This window comes from Porites lutea, chromosome 9 (assembly GCF_958299795.1).
Source record: "Porites lutea chromosome 9, jaPorLute2.1, whole genome shotgun sequence".
Classification (NCBI taxonomy): Eukaryota; Metazoa; Cnidaria; class Anthozoa; order Scleractinia; family Poritidae; genus Porites; species Porites lutea.
In genome coordinates, this window is record NC_133209.1 from 28,782,295 (window position 1) to 28,806,059 (window position 23,765).

Below are 23,765 nucleotides of genomic sequence, written 5' to 3' on the forward strand. Positions count from 1 at the left end.
TAGCTGTGAGCAGCAGGGTAATAGTGGTTGTGAATAACTTGAATCAATTGATAAATTGACACTTTAATCAGTTCTAATTGCTAATTCCTTTAAGGTAATTAAAACTTTTTTTACAAGTGAGGTGAGCTGGTTCATCTTTATGTTCTTCTCGCAATCTTACTAGTGGTATCACGTTAACGTTGTTAAGTATTCTAACCCTCTGGTAGAGGGGATTTGCTCTGTGTCTGTGTGTTTTTGTCCCCTTCCTTGACTGGGATCCCCCGCCAGGGGATCAGGGCTAATGTCGGGTGCATTATGCGTAAGAATCCAGTCTCTGTATTCAGTACTTGTTATGAAAGATTGCGATAAACTGATCTATGTTAACTTTCGCTAAAAAACAAATTTATGTTTAAAATTACTTTACGTACATTTCAAAGTTTTTATATTATTGTCTTTATCTTTGCAGATTATCTCCCTTTACAATCGTTGATTGTTTGACGACAGTTTGGTATCCTACTTTCTAACATACCGTACGATACGGTATTTTTAAAAGGTTATTATCCTCGCAATGGCTACATTTTCGTTGGAGCAACTGAACTTTTTTAAGTTTTCCTCGGTCGTACTTGATGAATTTCCAATCGCCCTCCGCCAAGTTTTTGTTCACATGTGGGACAATCAAGTCGCTCCTACACCAGGCTTTCAAAAATGGGACGACTCACCTCTGGTTCGCAACATGTTTCTCAGTAAAGAGGGCGGAAAGACAAAATATGTCCCAACCCGTGAATCATATCATGAGTGGGACTGCACAGCGCTGTTTGAAGCCACTCTCTATGCTCAGAGCTTTGCCATTCCGGACGGGAGTGGAGGCCTTTCAACTTTGAACAAATTGTACGTGAAGCCCCGTCATTTACCAAGTGGAACATTTCACCCTGTCCTTTTAATTCCTGGAAACGAAGCCGAGACGTTTGCGTTAGCGTTAGATCAGCTTCGTCTACTAAGAAACGCACTATGTCACCAGACAAGCACCCAAAAGATTGACAAGACAACTTTTGATTATTATATAAAATTAGCAAGAGAGGCGTTTGTTGCACTTAAACAAGACACAACCAGGATTGATGAGATCGGTAAGCTTGAAGAAGAAGACTTTCCTACTGCCAGGCTTCAGAAGTTAGAAGCAGAGTTGAAGAAAGAAAAAGATGCTGACATCAAGTTTAAGCAAATCAATGATCACCTCAACCAAATCGAGTGTCAAATTAAAACTGTACGATCAGACGTCAAAACAGAAGTAACAGATGTGCGAACAAAAGTGGAAGAAGTCACGTCAGACGTCAAAACAGCAGTAACAGATGTGCAGACAAGAGTGGAAGAAGTCAGATCAGACATCAAAACAGCAGTAACAGATGTGCAGACGAAAGTGGAAGAAGTCAGGTCAGACGTCAAAACAGCAGTAACAGATGTACAAACGAAAGTGGAAGAAGTCAGATCAGACGTAAAAACAGCGGTAACAGATCTACAAACGAAAGTGAAAGAAGTCAGGTCAGACGTCAAAACAGCAGTAACAGATGTGCAGACAAAAGTGGAAGAAGTCAGGTCAGACGTCAAAACAGCAGTAACAGATGTGCAGACAAAAGTGGAAGAAGTCAGATCAGACGTACAAACGACAGTAACAGATGTACAGACGAAAGTGGAAGAAGTCAGGTCAGACGTACAAACGGCAGTAACAGATGTTCAGACAAAAGTAGAAGAAGTCGAGACAAAATTGGAAAATGTCGAATCGGAGGTGAAAATTGCGACAAGTGAGCTAGCGAAAATAAAAGCAAACGTCGATGACGTAAAACAAGCTGTTCAGTCCGGAATCACCAAAGGTATGTAAAGCGTTGGTTTCCTTGCAAAACACTGGCTGATCCGTCATTCATCTTCCTTGGTTAGGAACTGCCTTGCTAGTTGCATATGTGAAGGTTCCCAAAGCGAATTCCTATTTATATTTTTATAATGGGCAGTTGTTGGTAAGGCAATTCCACGTCTATTTAACACTGATTTATATTAAGATTTAGCGATATATCGCTATCGGTGAGGCAGTAAATCCAGTACATTAACCATAAAATAACAATCGGTTACACACACAGATTGTGTGAGCCCCCTGTGCCTGAATTAACAATACCATAGGCCCGGCGTAGTCAATCGAACGAAACCGAACCAAAAATCAATCGAACCCAATCCGTGGGATTGTTGTTCGATTTTTTCTGTAATCGAACATCATCGAACTGGAACTTTTCGGTGAGTTCGATTACCAACCAATCGAACTCAATCGACGCGATTAGTTCGATTTTGTTCGGCAGAAAGACAAAACGCAGCCAGTTTTAATTGAATCGGAAAGATCATCCCTCTGGGATGTATGTGCAGCAGTTTGAAAACAAAAATATTTTTCAATTAACCCGGAACTAAATCTCTGTCGTTAGAGTTATTAAAAATCGATAAATTCACAACTACTACTGGAAAACATGAATGGCACAGTAAAACAACGTAAAATGTCTTTCCCAGGACAATACCGACTGGGTGCTGAACACATGCACGCAACAGTGTATAGCATTTACAAAATAGTCACTACTACCAGTGTTCTCATTACCTCAAAGTAAATGTCCATTAAAACTACAAGCGGCGTTTGTAAAAAGCTGTTACACAACACAAGCAATACAAGCTTAACTTTTGGCGTTACAATGCTTCATTAAAAGAAAAAGAAATCCAACATCGACGGCCAAAGAGCACTGTCTCGTTTTCCGCCCTCTGTGACATCATCATCATCAAAGTACTCGTGTTTGAAATTGAAGCCAATGGATACATAACTTATTTTGAATGTAAAGCCTTGTTTGAAACCAGATGAAACTGGTTTATGTTCGATTGTTGCAGTTTTCGATTAGGATCGATTGTTTAAGTGTTCAACTTCCGAAAGTTCGATTGTGTTCGATTGGCAAAATTTGGGGGTGAGTTCGATTAAGACAATCGAACGACTGGAGTTCGATTGGGTTCGATTACCGAACGTTCCATTGACCACGGCGGGCACAGGGAACCCACGCTCTTATTTGTAAACTGCAAATGGAAATTAAATGAGAGATAAAAACTTATCTGTGGAGTGTTCAGTTCTTGAATCTGTTCTGAAGCAGAGTGAAATTGAAGTTGCTGTACGATGCAAAAACGAATCAGTTACGATGTTTGTGTCAGCGCTTTGTCCGTAAATTTCACAATGCTTTATTTTATGTGGTTTGTCTTGCATATCACTGCGGGAGCGGTGTCAAGCGGTTGTCATTATCGTCTCGCGTTTCACTGTGTTGGTTTATTAATTAACGGTACAGTAATTAGCGCGCGTTAATTAAAATTCTCAATAAATTAATAACCAACAGTGAAAAGCGAGACGATAATAACAACCGCGTGACATCAACAGTGAAATGCGAGACAAACCACATAAAATAAAGCCTTATGAAATTTACGGACAAAGCTCCAACACAAATATCGTTTTTGCATCGTAGAAACAACTTCCATGTCACATTTCTCCGCAGCAGATTCAAGAACAGAACAGGTAAGTTTTTATCTCTAATTTAATTTCCATTTGCAGTTTACAAATAAGAGCGTGGGTCCCTATGCAATGCCAGCAACACCAGCAAAACCGCCCTCGAACAAACGCCGCACCCAACCAGAAGAATGCTGCGTTTATTCGAGTTTTATAAGCAAATATCTCGGTACAACCTTTAAACCTACACCAGTCACAGTTACGAATCTGTCTCAGCAAAAAAACGACACATCGAAACCTTTTACAAACATATCCATCTTTCTGTTTTGCATAATATTTATTTATTTATCTGTCTATTTATTTATTTATTTAGTTAGTTAGTTTTCATCACAGGGTCAACAAGTTGCAAAATATACGCTTGAATACAATTTATTTACATACGTAATTTATTTTCTTTTGAGCAAGGGAGATCGAGAGCACGACTGTGATGAGGAACGAGGGCGGAAGCCCCAATCTCTCCTCCTTTTTGCCATAATGATTAATTTGCATAATTTCAATTTTTCGCTCGCGCCGCGCGTGGTAAGAAGGACAACCGATCGCGGTCTAGCTTTGATATATGATTTTTTTTTCCCAAAAAAAAACTGTTTCCTTTGATTTTCCTCTTCTTCACATACATGACGTGTTAAAAAAGAGAAGGAACAAATTCCCTTAAAAACATCTCATGAACTACAATGGGAAAAAATATAAATGCTAAAAAGGATCTACAGCTGTAGTCGATTGAACGTTTATCCTAGCCTGGCGCGGTCATTATAATCAGTCTTTTCAATATTGTTGTTAATTACAACTACAAAGTTCTGATTATTCCCTGCAATATAATTTGTTTGTGTTGTCTCTTCAGATTTATTTGTGCCCGACTCCTCCATACCTGATGAATTACCACACTTTGTTGGCCGCGACAAAGAATGCAAAGTAATAGAACATCATTTAACAGATGAAGTTACTCGACTGGTTAATATCTGGGGTCCTCCTGGATTTGGAAAAACATCAGTGGCCATCAGGGTGGCGCATCACTTACAAGAGAAGAATTTTCCAGTTTACTTTGCATCCGTTCGTGGAATGAAAAGTATGGAGGATTTAGTGTCGAAATTGCTAAGTATCTTCGTAGACGATAAACAGGTGAGCCGCATTTCATCGTCTGACCTCGTCATTCAATGTTTACAGCAAATTCGAAATCCTTTTGTCTTAATACTAGACAATGTCGATGATTTACTCGAATCTGAGGATGCCAAACGGAAACAGCACGTGCTTCGATTTATTGAGGAAATCATTACTCACTGCAAAGAAATCAAGCTTCTCCTAACTACTCGCGAAAGTCTCGACTATTTAAGCCACAAGCTTTCCATCTACTTGGAGAAAATTAACGTATTGGATGAAATTTCGTCAGCGCATCTGGTAAGGCTGTTGTTACCAGATGCCTTGGAAGATGACTGCAAATGTGTCGTGAGGGAATGTGGAAACGTTCCTATGTCCATGCGACTAATGTGCAGCATCATTAAGGAAGCAAATATATCCATAAATGCGCTTTTAGAAGAACTAAGCGATTCAACGATAGTTGAAGTTTTGAACAGTGAAAGCTTTCCTGACGATTTCCGGCTTAAATCTGTAATTAACACATCTTTTAAAAGGCTCATGATTCCCGAAAGAGACGCATTTGTTTCGCTTTCTGTTTTTCCCGAGTGGTTTGGAATAGAGGAAGCTCAAGCCATATTAAATGTAAAATCAGAGGTTAAAACCAAACAAATTATTCGATCACTGGAGAGAAAGTCCCTTATACATTGTGGAGACAGTTTTAGCCGTTTTACAGTCCATTCACTTTTACGGTCTTTTATTAAGGAAGAAGTAAAGAATGACGAAGCGGTTGAAGCTGTATTTCTGGATGCACAGGTTCAGTTTTATGACCATTACATTTCTAGGTGTGAAATTGCTAACAAAAAGTTCCTGAACGGAAGATATTCAAAGGCCTTTAGAAATTTCCTTGATCGGCGTGAGTGCATCATTTCATCCCTTTCTAATGGACCTCGAAATTACCTTATCTACACCAAGGCTGTACACTTGTTATCTGAAGCAAAATTATTTCTCTATGTTGCACTGCATGGTGAAAAAAAGTTATTTGAGCGCCTTTATGACATAGCAATACAAGAAGCAGAAAGAAGGGAAAATATCTGCGACAAAAAAATGTTACTCTCTGCCAAAGAATTTCCTCTTAGTGACTGGTATAAGCCAGACACTGCTGAAAGCTACTTCTGGCTTGGTAGAGTGCAGCGTGAAGCGGGAGATCTGACAACAGCATTGGAGTCTCTACAGTTGAGCTTACGATTAAGAAAAGAACTATTAGGAAATCATCCTGATACAGCCAACGACTTTCATGAGCAAGGCGTTATCCATACTTTTATGGGTGATTATAAGTCAGCTGTTGAAGCATTCCAGAAAGCAGCAGACATAAATTTATCTTTGCGTGGAGGTCACAAATTCACGGCACACAGCTACAACAGCCTTGGTGTGGCGCAGAAAAAGATAGGGGACCGTGAAGGAGCTTTAGATTCTTTTCAAAGAGCAGCAAACATGAGATGTAATCTGCTAGGTGATCACAAAGATACGGCGTCCAGCTACGACTCTCTTGGGTTAGTGCAGCGTGACATAGGAGACCTTAAAGGAGCTATGGATTCTTTACAAAGAGCAGCAAACATAAGATCAAATCTGCTTGGTGATCACGAAGACACGGCGTACAGCTTCTGTTCGCTTGGTTTAGTGCAGCACGACATGGGAGACCTCAAAGGTGCTCTGGATTCTTTACAAAGAGCAGCAAACATAACATCAAATCTGCTTGGTGATCACGAAGACACGGCGTACAGCTTCTATTCGCTTGGTTTAGTGCAGCATGACATGGGAGACCTTAAAGGAGCTTTGGACTCTTTACAAAGAGCAGCAAACATAAGATCAAATCTTCTTGGTGATCACAAAGACACGGCGTCCAGCTACTGTTGGCTTGGTTTTGTGCAGCGCGACATGGGAGACCTTAAAGGTGCTCTGGATTCTTTACAAAGAGCAGCAAACATAAGATCAAATCTGCTTGGTGATCACGAAGACACGGCGTACAGCTTCTGTTCGCTTGGTTTAGTGCAGGGCGACATGGGAGACCTCAAAGGTGCTCTGGATTCTTTACAAAGAGCAGCAAACATAACATCAAATCTGCTTGGTGATCACGAAGACACGGCGTACAGCTTCTATTCGCTTGGTTTAGTGCAGCATGACATGGGAGACCTTAAAGGAGCTTTGGACTCTTTACAAAGAGCAGCAAACATAAGATCAAATCTGCTTGGTGATCACAAAGACACGGCGTCCAGCTACGTTTGGCTTGGTAAAGTGCAGCGCGACAAGGGAGACCTTAAAGGTGCTCTGGATTCTTTACAAAGAGCAGCAAACATAACATCAAATCTGCTTGGTGATCACGAAGACACGGCGTACAGCTTCTATTCGCTTGGTTTAGTGCAGCATGACATCGGAGACCTTAAAGGAGCTTTGGACTCTTTACAAAGGGCAGCAAACATAAGATCAAATCTTCTTGGTGATCACAAAGACACGGCGTCCAGCTACTGTTGGCTTGGTTTTGTGCAGCGCGACATGGGAGACCTTAAAGGTGCTCTGGATTCTTTACAAAGAGCAGCAAACATAAGATCAAATCTGCTTGGTGATCACGAAGACACGGCGTACAGCTTCTGTTCGCTTGGTTTAGTGCAGGGCGACATGGGAGACCTCAAAGGTGCTCTGGATTCTTTACAAAGAGCAGCAAACATAACATCAAATCTGCTTGGTGATCACGAAGACACGGCGTACAGCTTCTATTCGCTTGGTTTAGTGCAGCATGACATGGGAGACCTTAAAGGAGCTTTGGACTCTTTACAAAGAGCAGCAAACATAAGATCAAATCTGCTTGGTGATCACAAAGACACGGCGTCCAGCTACGTTTGGCTTGGTAAAGTGCAGCGCGACAAGGGAGACCTTAAAGGTGCTCTGGATTCTTTACAAAGAGCAGCAAACATAACATCAAATCTGCTTGGTGATCACGAAGACACGGCGTACAGCTTCTATTCGCTTGGTTTAGTGCAGCATGACATCGGAGACCTTAAAGGAGCTTTGGACTCTTTACAAAGGGCAGCAAACATAAGATCAAATCTTCTTGGTGATCACAAAGACACGGCGTCCATTTACGTTTGGCTTGGTAAAGTTCAGCGCGACAAGGGATACCTTAAAGGGGCTCTGGATTCTTTACAAAGAGCAGCAAACATAAGATCAAATCTGCTTGGTGATCACAAAGACACGGCGTCCAGCTACTGTTGGCTTAGTAAAGTGCAGCGCGACATGGGAGACCTTAAAGGGGCTATGGATTCTTTACAAAGAGCGGCAAACATGAGATTAAGTGTGCTTGGTGATCGCAAGGACACAGCTTCCAGCTTCTTGGAGCTTAGTGTAGTACAAAAGGAAGCGGGAGACCTGAAAAGCGCTTTGGAGTCTGTACAAGTCAGCTTACGAATGCGGAAGGAGCTTCTAGGAGATCATCTCAATACAGCCCACAGCTTTTATGAACAAGGTTTTATCCATTTTGCCATGGGTGATTTTAACTCAGCTGTTGAGTCACTTCAGAAAGCAGCAGATATGAATTTCAATCTCCGCAGAGATCACATTAACACAGCAACCAACTACCACAGCCTCGGTATGGCGCAGGTTAAAATACTGGACTGCGAGGGAGCTTTACACTCCTTACAAAAAGCAACACAGATTAAATCAAATCTACTTGGTGATCACGAAGACACGGCGTCCAGCTACCACGAGCTCGGTTTAGTGCAGCGTGACACGGGAGACCTTGAAGGAGCTTTGGACTCCTTGCAAAAAGTAGCAAACATGAGATCGAATCTGCTTGGTGGTCACAAAGACACTGCCAGCAGCTACCATGAGCTTGGTGTTGTGCAACATGGAATGGGAGACTTGAAAGGAGCATTGAAATCTTTGCGAAAAGCATTAGACATGAGAACTCATCTGTTTGGTGATCACCATGGAGATACGATAAGCAGCTTAAATGAATTACGTGCCGTGCAGGAAAAATTGTCATCAGGGCGTTCTTGCTTTGGCAAAGTATTTAGGCGGAAAAATCGACAGGAAAATAATGACAAGTTATAAAATAAACGGAAGGTATTAGGCGCAAAAATTTGGTAAATCATATCTATTAGCAGCTAAACAAATAAATGGCCAGTACATGGCCTGGGGCCCGTTTCTCGAAAATCCCGATAATTAAGGGGCCCTTAAAGCTGTTGTTGTTTACATGCTAGATAGAACTTTCAATAGTTTTGCATCTAACATGATAAAATTATCAGTTAATGAAACCAGAAGCATATAACCCCGTTCGGGGTTATCTGCTTGTGATGAAAAATTTTGCTAGCCGGGACCCGCGCTCTTATTCTTTGTATTTCGATTTGAATATTTGTTTTCGGGCCCGGAAAGTTATCGGGACTTTGGAGAAACGGGCCCCAGGAGCGCTCAACCAACGTTTATTCTTGTCACAGCGTTTTCTGAAACTTGCTGATTTTTAGATTAATATTATTATCCATTGAAGAGGTCGCAGAAACGAGTCGGCATAAAAAGCAGTATTGCAACGGTATTTTTAAATACTTGTTTTAGTAGTTTTTCAATTAGCCAGGTTTTACTGCTCTTTGTAACTGAGTGTAAATCGACATTGAAAACCCCTATTGGGAAATTGGCGTCTCGTTTCGAGACATGTTCGAAAGACGAAATTTGAGTGAAAATGAAGAAGTCGCTCAAACAAATACCAAGAAAGCGACGAACTTTGGATTGTCAGTGTTTACCGGTAGGTAGAAAATCATTTTCATGCTGAATTTGCAACAAAATCGTAAAAATGCCCCTAACATAATCCCCGAAATGTTGTAAATTGTGCACAAAGCTCCTACCAAGTGACGTTTTTAATTTTAAAAAGTTACTTTTTTTCATTTTTATCCATCTAATTTGGTAAATACTAAAATAGCTATTCTCTCAGGGTCGGTGAACGGCGCTAGATGTATACCTATCTACCATTATTCACCTCCCCTTCGAGGGATAGTTGTACACTATTCACCCTAGATAAAGGCAATACAGTGGAGCCCGGCTAATAGAGTCCGTAATTTACCGGGTGTTTGTATAAGGGGACTCGCCTATAAAAAACGTAATGGACTTAAGTTTTATCGAAATGAAGACGAAATCAGACATTTTCACGAGAAAATTGTGTTCAGTTTCTCAGCTGTAACTGTAACAAGAAAGAAAGAAACCTGGCGATCTTTTATCGTAGTCTTGGATTATCATTACAATATACAGATTTAGCGGCCGGGCTACAAGGGAAACTCACGTTATGTCTATAGTTCATTCAAACAAAATATAAAATCGTGAAATGCTGAGCGGCGGCGGCAACGAAAAAAAACATAGACGTCACCGAAACGTACGTGAACGCCCACGTGGCGTCTAGTATTTTAATAGTACATGCTCGTTTTCTGTGTTCCCATTTCTCCACCTCACTCTGTGCAATGTTGTTTGAAAATTTAAACAAGTCTAGTTTCCTTTATATGGGAGTCAACTGTCTACTTGAGGAACGTGAGACATTGATTGGAGATTTGGAACAGATATTAAATTACCATGTATAAAGTATACAGTATACTCACCTCACTTGTCCTCAGCGTTGTTACTGCTCCTAGAACACTTCATCCTACTGCATTCAAATCTTGTATCTTCGTCTTGGCTTCTGTTTTCCTACTCTTGCCACTTCTTCAGCCTTCAACTTTCTTCGTCCAGTCAGCAAAAGCACTTTTCCAGTGCTGTTCTAATCACCAGTCACAATGTGACCATATACAAGAATTGGTCATTGACTTTTGTAAGATTTTTGGTTTTTTTGGTGTTGTTGTTGTTGTTTTCTTTAATCTTTTCAAATGTGAAACATTTTTTTCTTGTGAATCTGAAGTCATTTTTTACTTTCAATATTTTTCTGCTTCTCTTTTAGTTTGTCTTTTCTTTTTCCACCAGAGTCTTTTTTTAAGCATCACTTTCTTTTTTACGCATCATCCGGACTTCACAACAATACAAGTTCTCACTATAACTTAACTTACAGAGTACTATAAAATTAAAACAACAGACAGTAAAACCTAAACTAGGTCAAAGACAAGTATCTTTCAATAAAACATTGAGATGGGTATTATCTCTTAGCCTTTGACTTTGGAGAGCGATGACAGTGCGTTTTAGAAGAAATGGACATAAGAAATCTTGTTCTTTCAAAGACGATTGGAATCCACTGAAGTTAACGCTTGATGTTACAATGTTACAGAAAGCTAAGCTCACTTTAGTTACAAGTCTGAAACAGTTAAATCATGACAATTATTTTACAATCCTTCGACGCAGTTTTGCCGTATCAACTTAAACAATAGTTGTAACTATCTTTTCCACGATCGTTCATCTTCTTCTTCATCTTCTTCATCAAAATCTTCTCCAAGAAGCAAAGCTTCGTCTGCATCCGCATCAAATTCATGTTTTCGCTAAAAAAACAAAAAGAAAATGAATTGTTCTGAAACAAACCGTTGTCTAACAGCAAAGCAAAAGAGTTCTGAAAGACTCCCTGACAAGAAAGCCTTACTCTCTATTCATATTAGTAAAAGATGGGATATTCAGTGGGCATGCGCATTGATATGGCCTTTACAAATAGATAAATTTGACTCATGTCATAACGTTATGACCCAATTCAAATTTAGAAGGATTTGCATGGAGTCATCAGAGCATAACTGGGCTAATACCTCAGAGACAATTTGCCCCACAATGCCAGTTTTTGGCAAGTAGGCCTCTTGCATGTTGTTCTTACAGGCTATCCTGACAAATCCCATAATTTTAAATTTTAATTTTTATAACGTTATCAATTTAGAACTCTGTTTAGGACACCACAACACATACACAAAACGTTTATATTTCATAGAGTTCTTACCAGTTCAGCATCAATATCCAGTCCTAACTCTTCCTCTCCTTTCTTGAGCACTGTAGGAGTTGTAGGTGTCGTTGGTACTGCTGTTGCTGGTGATAGAGGCGTCAATGGAGGTCGATACCAAGAAACCTTCAAGGCTCTGCCTTTGAATGTCTTGCCTTTATTGAAGGCCTAAAAATAATAAAATTCTTGTATAAAGTTCTGATTGAAAAGCCAGTGACAGTATAAAACAATATCGATTAATAACCGCAAATCGTCAAAACTAAATTTTATATCGTAGGGTATAGTCAATAACAAAAGGCCCGCTTTCAAATCCTTTGGCTGTGCACTAAGGAACACTGAAGGGAGCCCAGTGCTCTGAACCTGTAAAATCTAGGGTACCAAGCATATGTTTTGCATGAAAAAACTAAGATTTTCTAGTGGCCCATAAGAAAAAGTTAGGCGCCAGGGGCCACCGCGCTCATCTAGAGCACAGCCGAGAGTTTTGGGGAGAATTGGAGACCACTCATAGTTCACAACTCAACAAAAAAAATCAAAACATGGATTTCGCAATGCAATGTATCCCACTACACTGCTATCACCCAGAAATCTTTATAAGTTGATGCAATACAAAGTAAACCCAAATAAAGAAAGGAGGGAGGAATTGGGTGGGACATAGGAGCGATAGATACTAGAAATAAACATTGACCAAACGGAGAATTTCCATTATTCAACAATTTCGGCTTCTTTTCTTGTCCTAAAAGTCAAGTTGAGAGTTTCCTTATCATCAATATATTCTTCATTGTCAACAATACCAAATTCCTACAGGAAGGAAACAAAAAGGCAACTATTAATGTACAAACATAACTTTTTAGTGACTACAAAAGGTCCATCGTAACATTCTTCTTGGCCCGTTGCACTGCATCACAACATTAAACCTGTTCACCCTGCATCCAGCTCTGGGGAAAATCTGCTGGCCACCATGGTTCCGTGTTTAACTTAGCCTAAATTACATTAAGCTTCGTGTAAATTCCCCATCTTTATTTATTCTAATAAATCAAACTTTCATTGGCTGCAGCTTTATCAATTCTCAATCTCAATACATAAGGGAACTAGGACAGGAAGTAATCAAATCTAATAAATTCAAATGTAAATCAAAGGCCACAGATGAGTTTGATTCTCAAAAAGTAATCCATGAAGACAAACCAAGGAAATCGCTACTTTGACAGTGGTTTGGATATCAGAGGCAACTCCTATATGATTTCGTTAACTTAAGCATTGAATTTCTTCAAAACTTCTTGTTTGTGAGAGAAGCTAGACATTTTTGTATTAAATTCCAGTCAGTGTTTCATCCAATATCCAGAATCCTCAAAGTAGGTCTTGCAAAACTTGGCTGCGCTTTTTTTTTCAAACCACTTCTCGGTCACTGAACATCACATGAAACACTCTATCTTGTGTCTGATATTGATATTTTTGGTGAGATGACATTGGATGAAACCCGTGTTTCATTTTTGACATTATTACTTCTATAGTCAGCAACCTTGAGAGATTAAGTCATGAAAGTAAAATAGGGCCACCTATTGGACAAGTGCGATGTGCCCTTCTTTCACCATTGACAATTTGTTATACTCCTGAGCAACATAGATTCACTTGAGCTTTGAAAAGTATTTGTAAATATCTTCATAGTATTTACTTTAAAGTGCTCTGTAATATCTTCTTTCTGTTCAGTTGTTATTTCTCCAACACTGATCCGCCTCGGTCAATGATCCAATAAAGCACTGTCTCTTGTCCACACCCGTGTTGTTCTTGGAAGTGGTCTGCTTCTCACTGATGTTCCTCTGCCACGTCCTCTTACAACTTCTCTTCCTCGTCCCTTTGTGGATGGATCCATTTGGCCAAGAGATTTTGCCTAAAACTGTGCAGTAACTACAATACTCGTCACAAATCGATGAAATAGACGGTTTCTCTTGAATTTTCTTGAAAATTTCTTACATTCACTTTTCACACCTTTGCTCTCACTCAAATGTTCCCTTCTTCTTCCCCAATGTTAAGCTACGCATATTTTGGGGCACTGAGATGACTGTAATACCCAAATCAACTTTGGGGAAGGGGAAACGCACACAAGTGTTTCAAGATTTTTGACAAGTACAAAGTATTGCAGATATATTTCTGTTGTGAACTACTATAAAAGCCGAAGACACTAGGTTTAACAAATTTAAACATTCTTTGATTTAACAACTACAAGCAATGTTGGGGCGTAATTGCTGAAATAAAGTCCGTCTGATTTTCAATTTCCTATTCTCATTCACAAGCATTCAACATGTTCGATGGCCCAATTCAACATGCTATGTGGCATGATACATTGTTCAAAAATTGATGAACAAAAGCTGCAAAATTAACATTCAACCATGAGTTAACAAGTCAGCTCCTTTTGTTGTGTTTGGAAAGTGGGCTTCCTAGATATCAAATATTATCATTATTATTATTATTATTATTATTATTATTATTATTATTATTATACAAGTAAAATAAGGCCTGGTTCTTTATAGATTTCTCAGAATTTATAAAGGGGTGGTCTAATATAAAGCATTTTCAATATTTCCAATGACAAATAGTTTGAGGCTAATCATAACCCAAAAATCTTCCAATTTCAATTGAAAAGTTGTTTATAACTGCATCACGTGATCAGCCACACCCTGTTCTATCAAGAAATCCTGTGAGTCGAAATACCCACAAGATAAAAAACAAACAGTTTTCCTTTTGTCGGTCCAAACAGCGGTTACTTATAGTCTTCCCGGAAAAGCGCGCGGCACGGTAAGAAAGAGACGAGATCTTAAAACGTGTTTTTTCTGAAGTAATGTTAAGTGATAGGAGGACTTGCACTAGTTAATGAAAGCAATTTTGCACCTATAAGTTTTATGCTTCAAACCATTCCAAGCTGATTTCTTAAACACTTTGAAGGGTCAATGTTTTGATACAAAGAGAATGGAGCTAGTTGCGAAAGCAGCGAATTGCGCGGGTGAAACGAGAGACTTCTGTGCTTTCATAACGCATTTCTGAGCCCCGTCATTAACTCTGGTAACGAAATTTTGGCCGGTCTATGAAGTCAGGAGGAGCATCTGTTATCGATATCAACAGTTCACTATTAACATCTGAAGACCCGCCCTAGTATTTAAGAGGCTGTCCGCGTAAAACGAGTAAGGCAAATCCTCGACATTCAACGATTTCCCTAATTTCTATTATCTTGCGATAAATTCCCATACAAGTCCTTATAAGTTAGCTTCGAGAAGGCTGTTGTGTTTCTGGGTGCACTGCGTCTACGACGGTCATGGTAAACTTAAGGGCCATGGAAACGAGACTGGAGCTAACGCTTTAACGCATTTCATCTAGGATTCTTTTATCCAGACTCCCTGGGCCAATTTTGTGCGGAATTTTATTATTTGTGCGGCTTATCAGCATTCGAATATTCTGCAGACAATCGCGCCCAGTTCCCTAAGTGGACTGATAACAGTTGCATTGGACTTGACTTAGCACATCGGTATGTCAAATACCATTCTGTCCTTTTAGAATTGTGCATATTTTTTTGCCATTTAAATGTGCAATCGAAGTTAAGTTCTCTCCGGATCGAAGTGATTCAATTAATGCACTGTTGATCACGCGATTGTTGACCACCTGCCTCGACTTTATTTCTAGCAATTTGTCAGTTGCGAAATTAGGTATCTATTCTTGGTACTTTTCCAAGTGTCACTAAAGTTAGTTAAACATTTGAGTCACTGGTTCTGTATTTCTCTGTTTGTCAGTTTAGCTAGGGATACGTTTTACGTTTGAAAGCGGAAATAGGAGTCCGCATCAAATGAAGCATAGTTTAAGTTTCTTCATGTTAATTTGTACCTTAGGATTATTATTCTTGTGCTTAATTGTGGTTTGGTAATAACTATCACATGTAGTAGTATTGTTCAGAGTAGCTGAAGTTTCATAAATTGGATACACTCGTCTTTCACTGTCGCCTCAGTTTTCATTTGGGAGAGTCCCACGTGACCCCTTCTAGAAGAATTTTTCAGAAAATCAGTCATCCATCGACAGGAGCAGTCATGGACAAAAGGCAAAGATCATTTGGATGTTTTTATATTTCTGTAGTTAATAAATTCCATTATATCAAGTGCCTTTTTTCACGCGACTAAAGTTTATCCATGTTATTTTGCGCCTTTTTTTTTAGGGTTATTATTCTTGCGCATATTTGTGGTTTGGTAAAAACTAGCACATGAAGCAGTAATATTCAGAGCAGATTTCACAAAAGCGGATGCAGCTGAAGTTTCATTAATTCACGGAACACACGCGTCTGTTTTCATTGGGGAAAGCCCCACGCAAGCCGCGAAAAGAATTTTTCTAGAAAATCAGTCATCCATCGACTGGATCAGTTATAGACAAAAGGGAAAGATCATTCGGATGTTTTTATATTTCTTTAGTTAATAAATTCCATTGTAACAAGTGCCTTTTATTTTACGATGAAAACAATAATGTTATTCCAAAGTTGACAAACTTTAAGTCAACATCACTGACTACTTCAGATAGTGAACTGAATCCTTTGCCACGAAATCATTCTTTATTTAAGGAGGCACTGAAGCGGTGAACAAAACCAACATTGCCATTGTTCAAAACAAGTTCCTGCATTCCATAAAGAGAAATCATAGAGCATCCAAGTTGTAGAAATTTCGCCCCTTTTAATCATCGTAAAAACAAAGCAGTTCTCTAAAACGTTCTTTTCTTTCTTTCACCACTTCATTTTGATTTAATAATATTTTTCATCCCTACCACTGAAGCCTAAATATACTTGCTGGGTTAAATCACAATTAGCATAATAACAGTAATAACATATTTAGTTTCGCCCTCAGACCGTTTGTCTCGGAGGTCCAGAGGTGTTTCAGAATATGAACGGCAGATAGTGTTCAAGAGGCAGTCGATACCACTGATACAGAGATAGTCCTGTGTGCTTCGTTGTTGAAATACAATTATAAACCATTCCCTTTATTAGGGACCCCGACCAAATGCAACTATGTATTGGGACGTACAAGGCGATTCGAAAATTATAGTTTTACCCTTGAGAGGGGAATGATGGAGATTTGGTTTACAGGAATTGCACCGCGGGGAAACATGTTTGCTTGTAAATAAATTGACCAGGTTTAAAATTCACCATCACATCTCTATCATTGCGCATAAGCAAATATTGCCGACATTCTAGTCCTAGCAGTATACAGGATGTTTGGCACATGGACCTAGTTTAGTGACCTTATCTCCAAATGCCATTTGCTAGATTAGGGATCCCGTGTATTATAGATGTACAAAATGTCTTCGTTTACGGTCAATAATGTGTAGGTGGAGGAGGAAGAGAAACAATATAAATCTGATGGTGGTGGTCGTTGTGGGAAACCAATAGAAATGTGCAAAAACAAAACAGGGAGGCGCAAAACATTTCTTTTTTCGTGGTAGAAAAGCTAGTTTGCCTTCGTTCTCATTAAATGTGTACGATTTGCGGGCCAAGCATCATTATAGCATAGCTAGAAAATTCGCCCAATCAAATTCAATAGCGCGAGCGTGCTTCATATTGCTATTGAGTACGTTGATGACGTCAATAAACTCTTCGTAATTCCTCGAGTTGTTGTGAGCTTAGCAATCCTGAGTCTTCTGAGTGCATCCCTAACTCAGCAGTACACGATGAAGCGTTTACCATGTGTTTTATAAGGAAATTTAAGTGGAAACGTTTGAATTTGTTAACCGATAGTAAGGGAAAGAGGTGAGTGTTGTTCAGTTGTTGTTGTGATCTCCGCGAGCTGTGCGGGCTATGGCGTGAGATGATTCTTTGCAACGTTGTTTTCTCTCAATAACAATTTTTCGGTAAATTAATAGTTTTCCAGCATCTAAATATGGATTTTACGTTCATTTTAGAGTACACTTTCTCTCAGTTTCAGGATAAAAACATAAGCTTAACTGTGAGGAAAAAATATGGGCTCGTAAACATTGACGCGTACTGCTTTGAGCGCGCCCTACAATAATAAAATTTTAAGTTAACTGCTGCATTGATCGCTTTGATAATGTTATAAGACAATTAGTTCATGCGTCAGCAGTGCGTATGTCGAGATATTGAGCACTTGGGAAGTTTGGAGAGGGTTCAAAAGGCTAGAGTTGCTCTCAGCTGCGCCTCGAGCTACTCTTACGCCTCTCTCGTGCTCTCCAAACTTCCCGCGTGCTCAATGTCTCGACATACGCACGCTGACGCATCATGAACTATGTTAAGTGAACAGGAACTGGAATAATTTATAAAATAACTAAGATAGTACGCGCGCTCTGATTAGCCGAGAGCAGTGTTTGCATGAGAGTATGTAAACATGGTTGTGGCGTCAAGTTGTTTGGCTTTTCGCGCGCTAACCACGCAAGCACCAAATTTGAAAAAGTTTTCGAGTTCAAAACGCGACAAGTTTACTTTATTTACCCATTCCTTCGTCGGCTGAAACATGGAAAATCGTTACAAAGAAGGTGAGTCAATTTTTCTTCGCTTAAGCTGACATTTTAAGCGAGAAAACTCCGTATTTTGCAAAGCATCTTTTTGCAAAACAAGAACTCATTACGCGTGCAAGACTTCGTGGACAAGATTTTGCGACTGGTAAGAATTTCTCTTTTAATCAGTGCCATACAAAGAGTTTTGCGTTTTTTTTGTAGGGAAAGTTATTTTATAAAAGCAATAGAAAACTTTTTTCCTGTGTTTGCATAGCCTGATACAAACACTCGAGGCGTTGGGAGAATTCTCGACGGTTATGCAAACCCTCGACTTCGTCTCGGGTTTCCATAACTGTCTCGAATTCTCCCAACCCCTCTCGTGTTTATATCAGGCTATGCAAACAGACAGGGCTGAATAACGTACTGCGCATGTCCGTGACATCACTTGTTTACCAAGCGTAGCCGTGGAGGGAATAGGGAGCTTAAGGTGTTTCGATACAGTTTTTCAGAGGCCATACCGATATTTTTCAATCGCCTTAAAAGTGGTTTTTTCCTTGTCAGATCGCTATAAAATTTTTACCAGTAACTGGTTATGGATTGAGATTTGTGGAAATGTAGTTTTAAATAAAATCAATATTACTATGACAACAATAAACAAAAAACTTTGAAATTGATAAAAGCCGAATTTTGTGTGATCTAGACCTGCTACTGAAAATCCAACACTAGGAACTTAAAGTTTGGTGTTTAGCAAACAATCTCCGAAAGAAGTAAAAAATTCTGTATGTTTGAATTCGACTAAAACGAAAATATATTTCAAACCTTAAATTTTCAATAGCGGTGATAGATTATTTAATGAAAACGTTATAAATGATTCAAATTATTCTTAAGTAGCGTAAGAATGATGCTTAATATATAAAAATGTCTGTAACTTTCATTAAGATTGATTCACTGCAACACCTTGAAATTTCAAGAGAAACCTATCCTACGAACCAGTCAAAAATCTGCGTTACAATATTCACTTTTTTGACGTTACGCTAATTTTTCCAAATTAATGCGGACAATACATATATCCATGACTAGTACATTTCAGTGTGAGTATTGTAAATGTTTTACATTCAAAAGATGCGATAAATTCAAACTAAAATGTACTAGTCATGGAGGTATGTATAGTGCGCATTATTTTGGAAAAATTAGCATAACATCAAAACAGTGAATGTTGTAACGCAGATTTTTGTCCGGTTCGTAGGATAAGTTTGTCCTGAAATTTCAAGGTGCTGCAGTGAATCAATCTTAATGAAAGTTTCAGACATTTTTATATACATTATGAAGATTATGTGAAAAGATTTTAAAAAAATTCGTTCGAGTCGTTTTGGAGATATACAAGAAAGCACTAAAAGTCCAAATTCTGAATGAAGTTGCACTTATACAGGTGGTGAGAAAACGGGTTAGATTTCAAGATCGCATGAACGAAAGTACACCAAAATTTCCTAGCATCAAAATATGATATTAAGCATCATTCTTATGCTACTTAAGAATAATTTGAGTCATTTATAACGTTTTTATTAAATAACCTATCACGGCTATTGAAAGTTTAAGGTTTGAAATATTTTTTCGTTTTAGTCGAATTCAAACATACAGAATTTTTTACTTCTTACGGATATTGTTTGCTAAACACCAAACTTTAAGTTCCTAGTGTTGGATTTTCAGTAGCAGGTCTAGATCACACAAAATTTGGCTTTTATCAATTTCAAAGTTTTTTGTTTATTGTTGTCATAGTAATATCGATTTTATTTAAAACTACATTTTCACATCTTTCAATCCATAGCCAATTACTGGTAAAAATTTTATAGCGATCGGACAAGGAAAAAATCACTTTTAAGGCGATTGAAAAATATCGGTATCGCCTCTGAAAAACTGTATCGAAACACCTTAAGCAGCGACATTTTTGAGCGACGCACGTCAACCGGAAGTGGACGTTTTGCACTCTTGAGCTGAACAAATTTTTGGACAGATCGTCTCTATAAGAATTAAGACACTTGGCAATACAAATATAGTAGCATCAAGGCTTATTAAAAGAGGAAAAGGCTCACTTCCGGTTGACGTGCGTCGCTCAAAAACGTCGCTGCTTAAGCTCGCTAATGCACCTTTTGCGACGCGAAAATCATCTGATAAACTCACGAAGGAGAAATTCTGCGAATAAGTTAAAAGTTCAAGTGTTGTTAAGGAATTTTAAGTAAACCAGGAATCAAGGAAAACGCTTTTGACCCTCTCGGCGAGGTTTTTCATTGTTTTGATCGTAAGTTTGATCAGAAAGATGACTGAGAGAAAAAGAGCATTGCTGGAGTTTTGGCGACCTTTCTTCAGTGGTACGTAAACGAGTTACTTTGATATTATATTACCTTATTACGTTTGAAGAAGAGCAAATCTTTGTAATATAGCCGAGCGATGACTCTTGTGGGTCGTTTCTTTGTAGCACGAAAGCGGGCAATGAGCGCAATGATGCCATCAGACACAAGAACTTATGCTTAGTTATATACCTTTTAAACATACACAAATGTTAGTGCAATCAAAGAAGCCTTTCCTTACACTAAGCTTCTGCACTTAATTTTGTTTGTGTACTGGCTTGTCCTAGAACAAAAAGATACTGGCCGAGCTGCAGAATTTATTTATTTAGTTAAGCTGGCTCATTTGTTTAATTTTTTGTACTTTTAAAGTTTAAAGCTTGTGAAGTGTTGAGCAAAGGAAACACAAGTTGACTGAGTTCCGTATGAGTTTTCGTATTAACTATAAGTTTACCATTTATAACAGGTTTGACTGAAGCAGAAGAATCAAGGAATGAAGATCTAGACTTCAAAGAGAAAAATTAAGAAAGAGTAAAGAATAAAAAGAATATAAAAAAAGGAATAAAGAGAGTTTACTGAGAGTCAGATTGTACTTCTCCTGGTAATGAAGCTTTGAGAAAACTTCAAGTCATTGATACTTTTTTACCAGCAGCCATCGATTGTGTTACTTACCTATTTTCTCTTTTCACATTAATTTTGATTGTTCTTGTATACTGGTAAATGCAATAAAATAGCTCTTGTGAGCTGAGATGAGAATGGGTGAAGCTTTCAAAGGTCCATAATAATAAAGGCTACCTTAGAGGGTTTGGACCTCTGATAAGACGCTGTATTGCACTCTCTTCACTGTATGTGATTTTTCTTTGGCTCTTTGGTAAAGGGTCTTATTGATCAATCATTTATCTCATCTAACAGCTTCCAAGTCTTGTCATCACTTCATAGTAAAATTGCTACCCCTTTGGTTCTCACTTCTTTAATTTAAATGTCAGTTTGAAGACAGCTTGTAATTTGAGATAAACAGTAATTTCTCTCTTGGGCAAGGGGAGACATGTACATTAGTTAAATTATTTCTAATATTAAAAGAAACAAATAAATAAGTATTATGGTTCTCATAAAGGAAAAAATACCAAACAACCACTTCACTTATTGAGCCCAATATGTAAAATGTACTCAAAATCAATTTATTATTTTAAATATTACATTGAGCTGAATTTGGAAGATTGTTTTCTTGGGTAAGACCCACTTATATTGGTTCAGTGATTATTTATTATTCTTGTTAACCGTGTATAAATACAGTATAAATTCTTGATCAGTTGGGTAACAATTTTAACAAACATAACAAAGGTTTTACTTTTGGAGACATTATCAGTTGGCTGGTGAAAGAGGAGGATATCAGGAAGCCAAACCGCAAGAACACAATCAAACAAAGTGAAGTGCCCCACTACATGTTCATACTGTTAAAAACCTTGAACCTAGATTTGTAGTCTAGTATGTACTTTATTAGTAAATCTGATTACAATTGCTGGATAGTGGAAGAGAGAAGAGAAACCGCAGTGAATGTTTTTTGTGTTCTTACAGTTCTTATAGTGAAACCTAGCGAAATAAAGCGAGAGAATAACAGAAATTAATAGTCGATCATTCAAGGAAAAATAAAGATAAATATCAAAATGTTCCTTTAACGCTAACACTGATATGAGATGCCCGGCTGATCACATGTTGATAAGCCGTCGTTCATTTCTGTTTACGCTTGAACACGTAAACATTCGAATGAAAGAACTGTTCTGCTTCGAACGCGCATCTTCTTTTGTTCATAGCAAAAAATATAAGAAAAATTACAAAACTATAAACGAGAATTGTATAAAGTATGAAATAATCTACCTTTAGTTTAAATGGGAACCTTAGATATTCAGAATCCACCTTAAAAATCGCCAAAATGTGAGGATGTTTAGAAAATCCTTTTGCAAACGATACTAATTTACTGTAATTTAGCAGAGATGCTTCGTTCGTACGTCGTCTTTTGTTCATAGCAAAAAATATAAGAAAAATTACAAAACTGTAAACGAGAACTGAATAAAGTATGAAAAAATCTGCCTTTACTTTAAATGGGAACCTTAAATATTCAGAATCCACCTTAAAAATCGCCAAAATGCAAGGATGTTTTGAAAATCCTTTTGTAAACGATACTAGTTTACACGTTATTCAGCTCTGTCATGTAAACACGGAAAACGTTTTCTATTGCTTAATTGTTGCGCAATGAAAGCGGCAGGAAATAGAACATGCATAACTGCGTTACGTTATTTTTAAGTCAGAGGCACCTTAGTGCTTATTCCTTCGATAACATGGATCAATCACTAAATACTTTTCTTAGTTTTGGTCAACAAATCCGAAAACAAGAACTTCATCGATCTACAAAAACCTGTCCAACAGGTCAAACCACCTAAAAGTAGCGCGCGACAGACGTGAGATTCCCTTGCATTTTATTCATGAGATAAAGTAACCTGAGATCAGGCTCAATTTTAAATAGCGGTTCTCATACATTCTCTCTTACGGCTACCGCTAAAATTGGGGCTCTCTTTTCGTTTCGTCATGCCCGCCGGAATGTAATTTTCAAAGGGAAACGAAAATAGAGCCTGATCTCAGGTTAGAGATAAAGAAAAAAAATGCTATGGTGTCATCGGTGTTAATAGGGACCCTAAGCATCGACGACGAACTGCACCAAAGGACTGGGTAGAGAACGTTGTTCACGGCGGGAAAATTCGAGAGTTAAGCGCTCGCTGGCTGTGGACGACGAGTTTCCAGTGTAAACAAAGGAAATGCGAATGATCGAAGTGTTGAAAATGTTTTTTAACAGTCTGCCCTTAACGTTCCTTAGCGCTTTGCCTACCGTTCCTCTCGAGCCACTCCTTCTTCCTTTTCTTTTTTCTTTACCTCGGAACGTTTTTCGTCGGCCAGCTTGTCCTGTCAATTATCTCTTCGAGAGCTTGGTCTAGTTCGGTCTCTTTGCAAGTGATTCCAGCGGCATTTTTCTCTTGGCGAATTTTCGCTTTATGCATGGTAATCAGCAAGGTCAGTCTGTCTCTCATGGACCTTTTATTAACTTTGAATTTCGTATGATCAAGGCCACTCAGCTATCTAGTTCCATACATCTCCCCTTTCCTTTTTCTATACGGATGTTGGTAGGATTCCATAACTAGCACTTCTCGGCATAGTACTAAATCATGTTTGTCTGACAACTCCATCTCCTTTACAAAGAAAAATAGAACCAACGGTTACTAATGTTTGGTGACAAATCACTACAGTTCTTAAAGAAAAAAAGGGGCGGAACAGGTTATGATTTAGCATCGTTTTGACCTGTAAACCTTTTTGCTTCGCGAAAGCTGGAAAACACAAATAAGAACGTTTCAATGCG

The 23,765-nt window shown here is 38.5% G+C and overlaps 2 protein-coding genes across 2 annotated transcripts in view; both read left to right on the plus strand.

Moving 5' to 3' along the window:
• The window catches only part of LOC140949149 (uncharacterized), a 93,816-nt gene that overhangs the window by 9,981 nt on the left and 60,070 nt on the right, over nt 1-23,765 (plus strand). The window lies entirely within an intron of this gene.
• On the plus strand, nt 214-8,719 carry LOC140949145 (uncharacterized). Its single transcript, XM_073398376.1, has 3 exons — nt 214-1,414; nt 1,781-1,844; nt 4,383-8,719. Exons 1-3 carry the CDS (start codon nt 548-550, stop codon nt 8,717-8,719), a joined length of 5,268 nt encoding a protein of 1,755 aa, XP_073254477.1. The 5' UTR covers nt 214-547.